Raw genomic sequence first — 17,734 nt, forward strand, 5'->3', positions numbered from 1 at the left:
CTTCGCATGGCTGGGAGCTGTAGTGTTTACTGAAGGCTTTGTCTTTGGGAATGTCAGGATATAGATACTTCAGAGGGTTTTCCGGAATGTTTTCAGCCATAATAACCTTGTAGTCTCGAAGGATGTCAGCAAACGGCAGAGCTGACAACCGGCCTTTATTGTAGGGTTCTACAGAGTGGAATCTCACTTCTCCTGGAAAAACAGACAGCAGAGGTTGGTCAGGTTTCCGCAGGCATTCTTTGTGGCCATTCTTCCTGCCCATGTTTTATCTTCCTGTCATTGGTTATAAAACAATGCCAGCTCTTCTCTGCTGTTTGGACAGGACAGATTGCCACAAGATAGAGGACACCCATACAGGCTGTGAGAAATTCCTGGAGCCCTGAGTTCTGGGACAACTGTAACAGCGAATATTCAAACCCCCTGAACACACGAAAAACAGAACAGCACACCGTATACTTCTGAAAGCGGAAACATCAGTAATTAAACTCAATACAAACTTCACAGGAATGAATAGTAAGCATGTACCGTTTTCAGAGTGGTCCACCCAGGTGAAAGTTATTCCTCCAAGGTGGCTTTCACTGAATCTTAACAAAAAGGTTCCAGGCATTTTATCCTTTAGCAAAAGTCGTTCCTTCTCTTTGCTAACAAAGCCCATGACGTACCTAAAAATGGAACAACGGATAATTTTATCTGATCAAAGATGATAATTTATTGCACTCATACTTATTTTATTAATAAATAATGGACCTAAATTTGGTTTGAGTATAACCAAAAGTTAATGGTATCTGAAATACCCTTATATAGATTAAAGTAAATATTGATATTCTATGAAAAATGTAAGAAATTGCAACTATACCCCCCATGACAGTAAGCATGTTTAAAAATAAAAGAAAAATAAGGAAAAAGCCAGCAGGATAAAAATAAAAACCTCATGAATTCATACGGAAAATATGACCTGCAACTCACCCATCAATCCAAAGGGGAAGAATGTGTTTCTTAATTAGATCTAATATTGCTTCAAGCCATGTCCAAAAGGTAAATGATTTACCAGGTAAGTGTTCCTATTAGAATAAACAAATATAGCATAATAATAATTTCAATAGTAATATTGATATAATAACTCAAGTCTTTTTTTTCCAGTGAAAGATTTTCTTTAAATGAGACACATCAGAGTTTCTTTTTAGAATAACCTTATCCAGAAAATTCTCAAAATCAGATTATGATATGGAGTAGGGGTCGGGAACCTATGGCTCGCAAGCCAGATGTGGCTCTTTTAATGGCTGCATCTGGCTCGCAGACAAATCTTTAATAAAAAAAATAATAACATTAAAAATATAAAACATTCTCATGTATTACAATCCCTTCATTTCCTACCGCTCATGTTCATGATTGTGGGTGGCTGGAGCCAATCACAGCTGTCCTCTGGGACAACACCAAATTTTTATTGGATAATGCATAATGTACACGGGTTGTTGTATGGCTCTCATGGAATTACATTTTAAAATATGTGGCGTTTATGGCTCTCTCAGCCAAAAAGGTTCCTGACCCCTGATATGGAGACTTAAACAGGAGCATGATTACATGCTCCAGATCTACAATATAAAAAATGATAAAGTCAACATTGGCAAAGACACAAACGAATATGAGCTCTCATTTCTGGTCAGGACTATAAATTTGGATTTATTTTTTATGAGGCAGTGTGTATTGAAAATCTTGAAACATTCCTTTAACTCTTTGCATAACAATCCTTTAGGATTTTTTCTGGAGGAAATATTTAGATAAATATAAAAAGGTATATATATAAGATCCTAATTGCAACATTTAAAAGACTAGCTAACATGGTAAACAACATCAATATTCAACTGGTTGTTTATAATATATTTATTAAATCTTAAAACATTCTTATATTTCCAAGTTAAATGCATGCTGCAGTTGATATAGAAAGACTATCTACAATTGTTAGATAGACAAAAAAAGAGCACTACTAAAACAAAATCACATCAGTGATGTCCTCCCTTCCCCTTGTTTGTACCTTGCAGAACTTGGACCAGCTGAGATGACCATCACTGTAGCTAGAATGGACTAAAATGAAAGAAACGAATGAAATTTTTATTAAACAATTAGACTGTTCAATTTGGTGCTCAATGTAGCCCTCCCCCCCTACTTTTTTAAAGCATTTCTTAAGCACCTGTAATTGTTTACAGTATATTTAATGCTAGAAATGGTAAGAATATATCATGAAATTTATTATCTAGGAGAGAATTCATTTCTATAGAGGAGCTAAAGATATCTTTAGGGAGAGGTTATGTGTCTAGAACCAAGCCTCCATGAATGGATAGGAAATAAATTGTCAGAGGAGGAGGAGGAGGCCACTCCAATAGCAAAACTACTGTGGTGAAGACACCGTGGACATGAATAGAACTTATGTAGAAGACAGTGAGAGCAGACTAATATTGATGAATAAACATAAAATCAATTTGTGTAAGTGGGCAAAGCCAGAACCAGGAGTCTTGACTATTACCATGAAAAGAATAGACTAGAGATTAATTAGGCAATAAGGATCCATTGACTCAATTGATCCGAGGCAGTGAAATGATACAAGAGTTTTTATCTAAATTTCTAAGAAAATTACACTTACAAAAATACTTTGATAAAGATCTGAAGGTATATGGTGGCTACCATTGCTACATGTTTAAAAGATTTATTCGCTTACTAATAAATATTTATTGAATTTCTACTACTGCAGTTTATGAATTAAATAAGGATCAAAAAGGATATTTTTATTACTAAATTTTGTTATATTCTTAAAGCACCGATCTATTTAAATACCTATGGATTATACACACACACACACACACACACACACACACATACACACACACACACACACGTGGTGCTTTAAGAATATAACAAAATCCAGTATCACCGGTAAGTCAAACTTAACCAAATCACATACATTTTCAGTGCTGCTCAAATGCATCTTTGGCCCTACTTTAACTAGAAATGTACACAAATCCAATTTTTACTTTTTTTTGATGCTAAATGTGTCACCCCAAACTTGTCAAAATATAGATATATTTTAAAATTCTTTTAGACAAAGCTTAACACTATAATCATTACATTAAGTACCAAAAACTCAATTTTGCAAACTTTAGAAATGTCAATACTGAAATTTTCTTGATATAAACAATTAAGTGTTACCTGGTGGTTTTGATTTCTATTAAATTTTGTGGTCCTAGAATCAGTATTTTATAGTTGGTTATTGACCATTGTGATATTTTATAGTTGGTTATTGACCATTGTGATATTAGTATGAAAGATCAAGGCACCATTAAGACGTCACATTATATTCAGAGGAAATGGTACACGAACACCCTGGAGACCGGAGTGTGGGATGTAAATGAAGAGGTTTTAGAAGTAGGCAGACATAGCCTGGTCTTGGCTGCTATAAACTAGCCATGCAGCTGCAAGTTATTAAACTATCCTCACCTATAAATTGGATTATTCTGTCTTAATTATTATTCTGCCTCAAAAAATTTTTTTAAAGAAAGACAATATAGCCTGACCAGGCGGTGGCGCAGTGGATAGAGCGTCAGACTGGGATGCCGAAGACTCAGGTTCGAAACCTCGAGGTCGCCAGCTTGAGCGCGAGCTCATCTGGTTTGAGCTAAAGCTCACCAGCTTGGACCCAAGGTCGCTGGCTCAAGCAAGGGGTAACTCGGTCTGCTGAAGGCCTGCAGTCAAGGCACATATGAGAAAGCAATCAATGAACAACTAAGGTGTCGCAATGCGCAACGAAAAACTAGTGATTATGCTTCTTATCTCTCCTTTCCTGTCTGTCTGTCCCTGTATATCCCTCTCTCTGTCTCTGTAAAAAAAAAAAAAGAAAGAAAGATAATATAGCTTGGCCCTGGTTGGTTGGCTCTGTGGTAGAGCATCAGCCGGCGTGTGGATGTCTCAGGTTCAATTCCCAGTCAGCGCACACAGGAGAAGCAACCATCTGCTTCTCTACCCTCTCCCCTCCCCCTCCTCTCAATCTCTCCCTCTCCCACAGTCATGGCTTGATTGATTCCAGCACATTGGTCCCTGGCACTGAGGATGGCTCCATGGAGCCTCCGCCTCAGGTGCTAAAAATAGCTTGGTTGAGAGCATGGCCCTAGATAGGCAGAGCAGTGGCTGCAGTGGAGGTTGCCAGGTGGATCCAGGTCAGGGCACATGTGAGAGTTTGTCTCTCTATCTCTCCTCCTCTCACTTGGAAAAGAAGTAAAACAATTTTTTTTAAATAGAAACAAAGATAATATAACATTTAGCCCTGGGCCTGGCACTCAATAAATCATGATGATCGTTGTTGTTATTATTAATAGTTGTAACATCACCCTGGTTCTTTAAAACATTTGGGTACCAAAAATAGGGGAATGTCCTTCGTATCTAGCAGCTCTCACCTGTGAGCTTCTCTGCCAGCATATTGAGTTGATCTGCATTAAGACCCCAACCAACATATGATGAAAACTGCCAGCTTATCACTTCCAGGAGTTGACTCAGAGTGGCAGATGGCGGATTATTAAAGAAAACCAAGTTCTGAAACAGAGTTATAATGATGATTGTATTTATTAATCACATTTGACACCCTGTAATTCAATATATAAAATTGCTGATTTAAACTCTTTAGGCTGGCCCTGGCTGGTTGGCTCAGCGGTAGAGCGTCGGCCTGGCGTGCGGGGGACCCGGGTTCGATTACCGGCCAGGGCACACAGGAGAAGCACCCATTTGCTTCTCCACCCCCCCCCTCCTTCCTCTCTGTCTCTCTCTTCCCCTCCCGGAGCCAAGGCTCCATTGGAGCAAAGATGGCCCGGGCAATGGGGATGGCTCCTTGGCCTCTGCCCCAGGTGCTAGAGCGGTTCTGGTCGCAACAGAGCGACGCCCCGGAGGGGCAGAGCATCGCCCCCTGGTGGGCAGAGCATCGCCCCTGGTGGGCATGCCAGGTGGATCCCGGTGGGGCGCATGCAAGAGTCTGTCTGACTGTCTCTCCCCGTTTCCAGCTTCAGAAAAAAAAAAAAAAAAAGAAAGAAAAGAAAAAAAAAAAGAAAAGAAACTCTTTAGGCCAACCTAAGTTAACAATACAGAATAAAGAAGAGAGACCAGATCTTGGCCTGTTGGCTGTGCGGTAGAGCATTGGCCCGGCATGCAGAAGTCCCGGGTTTGATTCCCGGCCAGGGCACACAGGAGAAGCACCCATCTGCTTCTCCACCCTTCACCCTCTCCTTCCTCTCTATCTTTCTCTTCCCCTCCCACAGCCAAGGCTTCATTGGAGCAAAGTTGGCCCAGGCACTGAGGATGGCTCCATGGCCTCTGCCTCAGGTTCTAGAATGGCTCCAGTTGCAGCAGAACAATGCCCTGGATGGGCAGAGCATCGCCCCCTGGTGGGCATGCCGGGTGGATCTTGGTTGGGCGCATGCAGGAGTCTGTCTGACTGCCTCCCCACTTCTAACTTTGGAAAAATAAAAAAAAAATTTAAATTTTAAAAAAGAAGAGAAACCAGTTAGTTTTTGTTAGACTCTGTAACTAGGCCACCCATCTGTGTCTTAGGAGCTGTATGTGATCTGCATCTCCAGAGTCCTCACCCAGGAGCAGAGCAGAACTGGGATGGTTAGTATAACAACTTCAGTGGCTTTCTTACAGAAAAATGTGGAAGCAAGCTAAGTGCGACAACACTGCTCTCTAAGGCTGCAGAACAGAGAAGTGTTCCATCTCCCTCCTATATCCTGAAGTTGGGTGAGAAGCTCTGACTGTGTGTAGCTTCTAATAGGGAATGACATTTAATTTCAGGGGTGTTGGCTGTTCTTGGCTTTAAAGACCAGGTGACTTCTCTAATGAGAACTGCTCTTCTCACTGCAGGCTGAGAGGAGATGGGCACATGCACTTTCAGCTCAGCCTTTCTCTGCAGTTAATCAGCCTCAGATGCCAAAGCACCGAAGATGAGAAGGAATGGGGCTGAGTCATTTTCCATGTTGTTTCCTTATTAGGCATGTTAAGTTACAGGGAAAGGACACTTATAGATGACTCATTATGTCTCTTCTCTTTGGAAGTAACATTTGCTTTGAATTAAGAAGAACTGTTGTTGTTTACATCTGACCTATTTTCTCTGCATGTTGGTGGTTTCCAGGACAACGCACCGAAGTTTTGTAAGAAGGCACAGGGGGAAGTGCTTACTCATCTTTTTGCCACTCCCTTCCCTGATTGTCTTCTAAGAACATCTATTCTCTGCTTGCTTTGTTAACTTGAGGCCAAATTTTGATCAATGTCTCAAAACAACCATAAGATGGCATTAAAACCCACCTAGAGTCTAGAATAGATTAAATTTGTAATGAACTTCAACGGATTAAGTCTACAATCAACTCAAAAATTTGTACAGAGTATAGTTAGGCAAAATTGATGTATACTCTGGTTACTTATTGGAAACCAGTTTTATACCTTTGTAGAAAAGTCTGTGTGGAGGCATGGCCAGAAGTACTTGAGGAGGTAAATACAGTGTCAGACATTAAATTCTGGAGCAAGGCATCTCCCCATATTCCTATTAGCAGAGCCATAGGATGACCTTAGAACACTCTTCGATGCACATTTTTGAAGCTGACCAGACCCTCTGTCTGTCACTTTTGCTAGCCAGAACTCTCTCAGGGTCCAAGTACATTTGAACACAGTACAATGTGTCTGTAAAGTCATGGTGCACTTTTGACCAGTCACAGGAAAGCAACAAAAGACGATAGAAATGTGAATTCTGCACCAAATAAAAGGAAAACTCTCCCAGTTTCATACCTATTCAGTGCAGTTTGATGTGGGCTCACGCACAGATGTTTTAGGGCTCCTTAGGTAGCTATCCCATATAGCCTCTACAGACTCGTCACTGACTAATGGCCTCCCAGAACGGGGTTTCTCCACCAAACTGCCAGTTTCCTTCAACTGCTTATCCCACCAAGTAATGTTATTCCTATGTAGTGGCGCTTCGTTATAAACGCGCCGATATTCACGTTGCACTTTGGTCACGGATTCGAATTTAGCGAGCTACAGAACACACTGAACTTTCCTCTGTACCATCCACATCTCGACTGGCATAGCCGTGGGCTGCTCCGCTGTATACACGGTGTTACGTCATCATCTATGCATGTGTACATGCTGCCACATTATCCTACAGAAACTGGGAGAGTTTTCCTTTTATTTGGTGTAGATTTCACATTTCTATCGTCTTTTGTTGCTTTCCTGTGACTGGTCAAAAGTGCACCATGACTTTACGAACACAATGTATTTTGACTATGACAGAAGAGATGAATTATACAACTATATATATATATATCATATATATACGATATATTGGCATTCTGAAATAAAACAATCAACAAAGACATACCAAACTTTTATTCACACACATATATTTAATAGAAGATCATATGTATGTATCTATGTATGTGTGTGTGTGTGTATTTTTGATGCAAATGGGTTTTGTTGACAAAACAAATCCAATAGAATTAAAGGAGGAGAAATAAGAATAGAGACTCTACCTGGGGATCGTTGGTTGACACATTGTACCAAATGATGGATGCCCATGCATTAGGTAACTGACTGACATTGGAAATCATCACCACAGGTAACGAGCTGGTCTGGTTTAAGAAAAAACAAACAAACACATAGTTATTATAGGTTGCTGTACCTTATATTGATTTTACACTTGACTTTCTCCCCTAAAGGGCAATCTCAAGCCAATACCACTTTGCCAATCCTGGTGTCTATACTGCCCTGGTCACTCAGCTTCTCTAATATCTTCCCTGATATCATGTAAATATACTTTCTTACATCACATAATGCCTAAAATGCAACTAATTAGAGCTTGTATTGATTTAGAAACTGTTCTCTTAATAAGTTATATTACAAAATCTAATATAAAATTTATTTTTGGAATGGATCTATATATTCAAAGTATGATCTGATATCTAATTAATGTCAACACTAGGCACAGGAATTTTATTTTCTTTATGATTAAATTGAATTTATTGGATTGACATTGGTTAATAACATCACATAGGTTTCAGCTGTACCATTCCATAATACATCATCTGTACATTGTACCGCATGTTGACCACCCAAGTCAAGCCTCTTTCCATCACCATTTATTCCTCCCTATCCTCTTTTATCTCCCCCCAACCTGACTTACCCTCCCATAATCATCTGTTGTCAGTAAGATATGGGAGTTTAAATTGTAGAAGATGGTGAGGAAAGCCATATTGGAACACAAAGCATTATGGGGGACAGAGCTGCCTAGTCTATTGGTGTAGAACTCAACTTAGTAATTTTGGTTCCATACCTTTCAACCACATAAAATAAACAGATTTTCCCAGACTAGTCTGAAAATCTAAGCAACTTTTATTAGGTCCCCAAAAGAGAGGTTAGATAACTGTAGATAGTGAAATAACCAGTTGAGGAACTTAATAGCTCATGGAAACAAGTTTAGGGAAAAGAGATGATCACAGAATCCATGGGAGATTTTATAAACATATTGAGACTCATTAAGATAAAAAAGCAAAGGCAGAATTCCCACAAACAAATCATGTTTGGGTGTGTGAAATTGTGCTATTCATTTATTTAGTCAACAAATGTTGAACTGCTATGTGTCAGGTATTGTGCTAGGCACTGGTAATGAAGGGACAAATGAAGCCTGATGGCCTGCCTTCAAGGACTTCACAGTCAATCATGTTTATTTTCCTCAAAGTTTCTTTATTCCTTCTTTGGGTTCAATGATGAATGGTATAAGAGGATCAAAACAATGTACTGTTAATGTTCTTATCTTTACTCATTACATTAGAAAAATCTTTTTGAGGGAATTGTGTGTGTGTGTGTTATAAAGACAGAGAGAGAAACAGAGGGACAGATAGGGACAGGAAAGACATGAAGTGAGAGAGATGAGAAGCATCAATTCTTTGTTATGGCACCTTAGTTGTTCATTGACTGACTGCTTTCCCATATGTGCCTTGATCAGGGGGGAAGCTACAGCAGGATGAGTGACCCCTTGCTGAAGCCAGTGACCTTGGGCTCAAGCCAGCAACCTTGAGCATCAAGCCAGCAACCTTGGGCTCAAGCCAGCTACCATGGAGTCATATCTATGATCTCACGCTCAAGCCAGTGACCGCATGCTCAAGCTGGTGAGCCCATGCTCAAGCTGGTGAGCCTGTACTCAAGCTAGATGAGCCTGCACTCAAGCCATCAGCCTTGGGGTTTAAAATCTGGATCCCCTGTGTCCCAGTCTGATGCTTTATCCACTGCAACACTGCCTGTTCCGGCTGAGGGATTTTTACATACAAGTTAAATTATTGAAAATGTATCACTACATGACATGGTTCAAGGACACTTATTCCTCTTTAGGCTTTCCACTGAGTATCCATGGCTCAGGAAGTCCCAGAAAACAAAACAAAACAAAACAAAAAACCATACAATCTTGTCAATAATTATTCAATATACATGTGTATTGAAGCCATAATGTCCATGAGATCTAACCACTCACATTTAACCAAAATATAGTATGTGTTGACTAATTAGTAAATATTTGACATATTGATTTTCTAAGTTAAAACAACAATAATGAAAAGGGATGTAATAAAACTTGGAAAAGACTGAGGTTTTATCTACAAATGCTAACCAATTCTTGAAAATGTTATTAGTAAATAGTAGATATTTCTTGAGACACCTACCTCCAAATCTATTGTCAGGCCATAGAGGCAGATCTGTGTTTCAAAGGTTATGGAATGAAGCTCTTCAGTCACCATGTGACAGCCCTAAGGGAAAAAAAGTTTTTATCTTATTAATGCAAACTTACTATATCTGTTATTAGGCCTGATTCTATAAAAATCAATAAATTATTAGAGTGTATACCCCTAAACCTTCCCTAGGATGGAACATTTACTCTTATTTTTTTATAAATTATATAGAATATATAGTAAAAAGTTTGAGTAATCTTCATTTCCATAAACATAATAGTTTTAAGTATCCAAAACAATATAATTTCTGGTGTTTAAAATTCTAAGGTATTTTCATCAGTTGAAATTCATACAAATAGTTCTTTATTTTTTTAATTTTTGGAAATTAGTCCCTTTGACTGTATAACTATTAAGAGCAAGATATATACTGCTCACAAAAATCAGGGGATATTTCAAAATGAATATAAAATGATAAAAAAGAGAAGCTTTTGATTTTTTTTTATTAAACAAGAATATCAGAAAAGCAAACAAATTGAAGAAAGTTGTTTGATTATGCAAATGAGATGCAAAACCAACTTTTATTTCATTGGTGAAAATGCACTGTACAAAAGGCTGAAAGTACTGGAGTATCTGCACGTCCCTGATCCCCTAATTTCTGTGTATATATTTAGATATAACAGAAACAACTCAGTGTCATAATGAATTTGCTTAACAAGAACAAAATTTTCTTCTGGTTAAACATGGTGGATAAAAACATATTTTTCTCTGCTCCCTCTAAAAACTTTAATAGCATAACAGCTGGAGTTTTGTTTGCTTTCAAATAAAGTAAAACTCTAACCTAGATCTCCTAGTGAGAGGTAGGAGAGTGTAAAGTGAGGGTGGCAATAGGCTCCATGTGCCCCAGAACCAGGGTCTCAAGAATTGAGCCCCTGAGGCTGGAGAGTGAAGAAGGCTAAATAGAAGGAGCAGTTATGTAATGAGGTTCCACACATCCCCAGCCCTGGTGAGGACGTGAGGTTTACTTCTGGAGCTCATGAATCAGAGGAACTAAAGGAGCTCTCTGCATTTTGGACATAAGATAAAGTTGAAGAAAGAGATGAGGGGGCTGTGCTGAAGAGAAGAAAATCCTATAAAAGTATATGGGGAAGCTCATGCCCCTTCCTCTGTTTGACATCTCCAAGAAAGATATCCCAGAAGTGGACTAGACTTTTGGAGACCACTTATAGATACAGTCTTTGGGGGTACCCCAATGAGATAACCAGGTCCTAATAATCACCCTTAAGTCTATATTCCCTACCAAGCATACAAAGCTTCCAGTTCTTAGTGCCCTTATCTTAAACATAAACATCAAGCCAATGATCATGAAACATTTGACAAAGCCTCTCAGAAAATATAGATACAAAAGTCAACAAGAACTTCCAGATGCGGAGTTCAAAGTAATGATTGTAAGGATGCTTAGGGATCTTAGACCAACAATGGATGGTCATTATGAACACCTAAATAAAGAAATAGCAAGTATAAAAAAGAATCAGTAGGAGATGACAAATACAATATCAGAAATAAAGATCACAATGGAAGGAATTAAAAACAGGATAGATAGAGCTGAGGATCGAAACAGCGAGTTGGAGGACAACTGGAATGAAGGCATGAAAGCAGAGAAAAAAAGAGACTCAAAAAGACTGAGGAAACTCTTAGAGAGCTCTGTGACAACATGAAGAGAAATAACATCCGCATCATAGGGGTTCCTGAAGAAGAAGAAAAAGAACAAGGGATAGAGACTTTGTTCAATCATATCATAGCTGAAAACTTCCCTAAATTAATGCAGAAGAAACTCTTACAAGTTCAAAAAGCACAGAGGACTCCATTAAAGAGAAACCCAAAGAAACCTACACCAAGACACATCATAATTAAAATACCAAAGCTAAGTGATAAAGAGAAAATATTAAAAGCTGCAAGAGAAAAAAAAGCTATCACCTACAAAGGAGCTACCATAAGGATGACATTCGACTTCTCAACAGAAACACTTGAGGCCAGAAGGGAATGGCAAGAAATATTCAAAGTAATGCAGAACAAGAACCTACAACTAAGACTACTTTATCCAGCAAGGCTATCGTTTAAAATCGAAGGAGAAATAAAAAGCTTCCCAGACAAAAAACAACTCAAGGAATTCATTACAACCAAACCAATGCTGCAGGGAATGTTAAGGGGCCTGTTGTAAACAGATCAAAGTGGGAAAAGAATATAGCAAAAAAGGAATACAGCTTTAAAGAATAAAATGGCAATAAACAACTACATATTAATAATAACCATAAATGTAAATGGATTAAATGATCCAATCAAAAGACATAGGGTAGCTGTATGGATAAGAAAACAGGACCTGTACATATGCTGTCTATAAGAGACACACCTTAGAACAAAAGATACACATAGATTGAAGGTAAAAGGATGGAAAAAAACATTTCATGCAAATGGAAATGAACTGACCGGGCAGTGGCGCAGTGGATAGAGCGTCGGACTGGGATGCGGAAGACCCAGGTTCGAGACCCCGAGGTCGCCAGCTTGAGTGAGGGGTTACTCGGTCTGCTGAAGGCCCGCAGTCAAGGCTCGTATGAGAAAGCAATCAATGAACAACTAAGGTGTCACAGTGCGCAGTGAAAAACTAATGATTGATGCTTCTCATCTCTCTGTTCCTGTCTGTCTGTCCCTGTCTATCCCTCTCTCTGACTCTCTCTCTGTCTCTGTAAAATAAAAAAAAAAACAAAACAAAAAAAAAACAAATGGAAATGAAAAAAAGCTGGGGTAGCAATAATTATATCAGACAAATTGGACTTTAAAACAAAGGATATAGTAAGAGATAAAGAAGGCCACTATATAATGATAAAGGGAGTAATCCAACAGGAAGATATAACTATTATAAATATCTATGCACCTAATATAGGAGCACCTAAATATATAAAGCAGACTTTGATGGATTTAAAAGGTGAGATCAACAGCAATACTATAATAGCAGGGGATTTCAATACCCCACTAACATTACTAGATAGATCCTCAAGGAAGAAAATTAAGAAAGTAACAGCAGACTTATTGGACATACTAGATCAACTTGATAAAATAAATATCTTCAGAACCTTTCATCCTAAAGCAGCAGAATATACATTCTTTTCAAGTGCTCATGGTACATTCTCTAGGATAAACCACATGTTAGGGCACAAAAGTGGTCTCAACAAATTTAAGAAGATTGAAGTCATATCAAGCACTTTCTCCGATCACAATGGTGTGAAACTAGAAGTGAACCACAACAGAAAAGCTCAAAAATTCTCAAACACATGGAAACTAAATAGCAGGTTGTTAAATAACGAATGGATTAAGAATGAGATCAAAGAAGAAATAAAAAAATTCCTAGAAACGAATGACAATGAGCATACAACAACTCAAAATTTATGGGAAACAGCAAAAGCAGTACTGAGAGGGAAGTTCATAGCACTACAGGCACACTTTAAGAAGCTAGAAAAAGCTCAGATAAACAACTTAACCTTGCATCTAAAAGAACTAGAAAAAGAACAGCAAGTAAAGTGTAAATGTAGTAGAAGGAAGGAAATAATAAAGATCAGAGCAGAAATAAATGACATAGAGGCTAAAGAAACAATACAGAGGATCAGTGAAGCTAGGAGCTGGTTCTTTGAAAAGATAAACAAGATTGATGAACGTTTAACTAGACTCACCAAGAAAAAGAGAGAGAGGACTCAAATAAATAAAATTAGAAATGAGAGTGGAGAAATAACAACTGACACAACAGAAATACAAAATATTGTAAGAAAATACTATGAAGAACTGTACGCCAAAAAACTAGACCACCTAGATGAAATGGACAAATTCCTTGAAACATACAATCTTCCAAAAATCAATCTGGAAGAATCAGAAAACCTAAACAGACCAATTACACCAAATGAGATCGAAACAGCTATCAAAAAACTCCCAACAAAGAAAAGTCCAGGGCCTGATGGCTTCACAACTGAATTCTACCAAATATTCAAAGAAGAACTAACTCCTATCCTTCTCAAACTATTTCAAAAAATTCAAGAGGAAGGAAGACTTCCAAGCTCCTTTTATGAGGCGAGCATAATTCTGATTCCAAAACCAGGCAAAGACAACACAAAGAAAGAAAATTATAGGCCAATATCTCTGATGAATATAGATGCTAAAATCCTCAACAAAATATTAGCAAACCGAATCCAACAATATATGGAAAAAATCATACACTATGATCAAGTGGGATTTATTCTGGGGAGGCAAGGCTGGTACAATATTCGTAAATCAATCAATGTGATTCATCACATAAACAAAAAGAAGGAGAAAAACCATATGAAAATTTCAATAGATGCAGAAAAAGCATTTGATAAAATCCAGCACCCATTCATGACCAAAACTCTCAGCAAAGTGGGAATACAGGGAACATTCCTCAACATTATAAAAGCCATCTATGAGAAACCCACAGCCAACATCATACTCAATGGGCAAAAATTAAAAGCAATCCCCTTAAAATCAGGAACAAGGCAGTGGTGCCCCCTTTCACCACTCTTATTTAACATAGTCCTGGAAGTCCTAACCACAGCAATCAGACAAGAAGAAGAAATAAAAGGCATTCAAGTTGGAAAAGAAGAAGTAAAACTATCATTATTTGCAGATGATATGATATTGTATATAGAAAACCCTAAAGTCTCAGTCAAAAAACTACTGGACCTGATAAATGAATTCAGCAAAGTGGCAGGATATAAAATCAATACTCAGAAATCAGAGGCATTTTTATATGCCAACAATGAACAGTCAGAAAGAAAAATTAAGGAAACAATCCCCTTCACTATTACAACCAAAAAAATAAAGTACCTAGGAGTAAACTTAACCAAGGAGACTAAAGACTTGTATTCGGAAAATTACAAAGCATTGATAAAAGAAATCAAGGAAGATACAAACAAGTGGAAGCATATACCATGCTCATGGTTAGGAAGAATAAACATCATTAAAATGTCTATATTACCCAAAGCAATCTATAAATTCAATGCAATACCAATTAAAATACTAATGATATACTTCAAAGATATAGATCACATATTCCAAAAATGTATATGGAACCAAAAAAGAACACGAATAGCCTCAGCAATCTTAAAAAAGAATAATAAAGTGGGAGGTATCACACTTCCTGATATCAAGTTATACTACAAGGCCATTGTATTCAAAACAGCCTGGTACTGGCATAAGAACAGGCATGTAGATCAATGGAACAGAACAGAGAACCCAGAAATAAACCCACAGCTTTATGGACAACTGATATTTGACAAAGGAGGTAAGGAAATACAATGGAGTAAAGACAGCCTCTTTAACAAATGGTGTTGGGAAAATTGGACATATACCTCCAAAAAAATGAAACTAGATCAGCAGCTTACACCACTCACAAAAATAAACTCAAAATGGATAAAAGACTTAAATATAGGCCGTGAAACCATAAGCATCTTAGAAGAAAACATAGGCAGTAAGCTCTCCGATATTTCTCGGGCAATATATTTGCTGGTTTATCTCCACGGGGAAGTGAAATAAAGACAGGATAAACAAATGGGACTATATCAAACTAAAAAGTTTTTGCACAGCTAAAGACAATAAGAACAGAATAAAAAGACAACTACACAATGGGAGAACATATTTGACAATACATCTGATAAGGGGTTAATAACCAAAATCTATAAAGAACTTGTAAATCTCAACACCAGGAAGACAAACAATCCAATCAAAAATGGGAAAAAGAAATGAATAGACACTTCTCCAAAGAGGACATACAGATGGCCAATAGGCATATGAAAAAATGCTCAACATCACTAATCATTAGAGAAATGCAAATTAAAACCACAATGAGATATCACCTCACACCAGCCAGAATGGCGCTCATCAACAAAACAACACAGAATAAGTGCTGGCGAGGATGTGGAGAAAAGGGAACCCTCCTGCACTGCTGGTGGGAATGCAGACTGGTGCAGCCACTGTGGAAAACAGTATGGAGATTCCTCAAAAAACTGAAAATTGAACTGCCTTTTGACCCAGCTATCCCACTTTTAGGAATATACCCCAAGAACACCATAGAATGGCTCCAAAAGGAGAAATGCACCCCCATGTTTGTGGCAGCATTGTTCACAATAGCGAAGATCTGGAAACAGCCCAAGTGTCCGTCAGAGGACAAGTGGATTAAAAAGCTTCGGTACATATATACTTATGGAATACTACTCAGCCATATGAAATGATGACATCGGGTCATTTACAATAACATGAATCGACCTTGATAACATTATACGGAGTGAAATAAGTAAATCAGAAAAAACTAAGAACTATATGAATCCATACATAGATGGGAAATAAAAATGAGACTCAGAGACATGAACAAGAATGTGATGGCAACGGGGCTAGGGGGGTGGGGGGAGGGGGAGGGGGCGAGGAAGGAGAGAGGGAGAGGGGGAGGGGAGGGGCACAAAGAAAACCAGATAGAAGGTGACAGAAGACAATTTGACTTTGGGGGAGGGGTATACAGCACAATCAAATGTCAAAATAATCTGGAGATGCTTTCTCTCAACATATCTACCCTGATTTATTAATGTCACTGCATTAAACTTAATTTAAAAAAAAGTCAACAAGAAAGAACTCAGAAAAGAAGAGAAAATGCAAAAATCAAATGAAGAGCTGAAGACAAAACTATGAAAGCCTGACCAGTGATGGCACAATGGGTAGAGCATAGACCTGGGATGCAGAGGTCCCAGGTTTGACACTCTGAAATCACAGGCTTGAAGCTCGAGCGCAGGCTCACCGGCTTGAGTTTGGGATCATTGACATGATTCTATAGTCCCTTTGTCTTGAGCCTAAAGGTCTCTGGCTTGAACCCAAGATTGCTGGCTTGAGCTAGGGGTCACTGGCTCAACTAGAGCCCTCGCGTCACATGTAAGAAGCAATCAATGAGCAACTAAAAGTGCTGCAACTATGAGTTGACACTTTTCATCTCTTTCCCTTACACTCTCTCTCTATCACACACAAATAAAATTAAAAAAATAATCAAGTCCATTTTTATACATTATTGCAACAAATAAATGACATGGGAAAGTGACAAGTCAACCAACTGTGATGAGTGGACATTGCTTGGATACTGATTTGCACAAACCAACCATAAAGAGATCATTTTGAGACAGTGAAGAAATTTAAACAAGTAATGACATTTCATTAAGGAAAAAGTTTAACAAATTTATTATTTTTGTTTTCTGTGATAAGCACATTGAATATAGGTTTTAAAAAACTTCTTATCTTCTAGATAAGAGACACCTACCAAAGTATCAGTTAGTAAGATGCTATACTACTTGGAATTTAAGTACTCCAGAAAAAAAATGTGTATATATAGGAGAAAATGAATAAAATAAGATAGGCAAAATGCTAATCACTATTGAAGTTGGGAAGGTTCATTGTATTTTCTTCTCTTCTTTTGTATATATTTGTGTTGAATGTACTAGAAGTAATGTATAGATGTATATAGTTCATTAAAAAATTCTTAAAGATGTTTTAAGAACTTTATTAATATTCTTACAGATGTAACAAACATCACATTAGTGAAACAAGAATAGTATGCTTTCAAAAGAAACATTTAGAAAATAATAATGAACAATTAAAAATATAATAAGAGAAATAGATAAGTCAGTAGAAGAAATGGAAATAGGGTAAAAGAAATGTTCCAGAAAGTGAAACAAAAAAATGAAGAAATAAAACATAGGATAAAAAAGATAACAAAGAATTAATATAAAAAGTTCAACAACAAACTAAGAGAAGCTCTAGAAAGAGAACCAAGAAAGTGGAATAGAGGAAATATTAAAGGCAGGAGCCAATAATAACTCTTATACACTGCTGTTAGAGGTTGGTACAATCACTTTGGAAAATAATTTCTCGATATCTAGTAAAGTAGAAGATGCATTCCC

General features: G+C 37.8%; 1 protein-coding gene across 1 annotated transcript in view; it reads right to left on the bottom strand.

Moving 5' to 3' along the window:
- The window catches only part of STAT4 (signal transducer and activator of transcription 4), a 108,974-nt gene that overhangs the window by 5,944 nt on the left and 85,296 nt on the right, over positions 1-17,734 (bottom strand). Inside the window, exons 15-21 of the mRNA XM_066346378.1 lie at positions 9,735-9,818; positions 7,554-7,652; positions 4,443-4,578; positions 2,033-2,082; positions 967-1,061; positions 526-662; positions 1-192 (exon numbers count right to left, since the gene is read on the bottom strand). Of these exons, the coding sequence (XP_066202475.1) occupies positions 1-192; positions 526-662; positions 967-1,061; positions 2,033-2,082; positions 4,443-4,578; positions 7,554-7,652; positions 9,735-9,818 (793 nt within the window). The remainder of the gene's footprint in view (positions 193-525; positions 663-966; positions 1,062-2,032; positions 2,083-4,442; positions 4,579-7,553; positions 7,653-9,734; positions 9,819-17,734) is intronic.

This window comes from Saccopteryx leptura, chromosome 7 (genome assembly GCF_036850995.1).
Source record: "Saccopteryx leptura isolate mSacLep1 chromosome 7, mSacLep1_pri_phased_curated, whole genome shotgun sequence".
Taxonomy (NCBI): domain Eukaryota; kingdom Metazoa; phylum Chordata; class Mammalia; order Chiroptera; family Emballonuridae; genus Saccopteryx; species Saccopteryx leptura.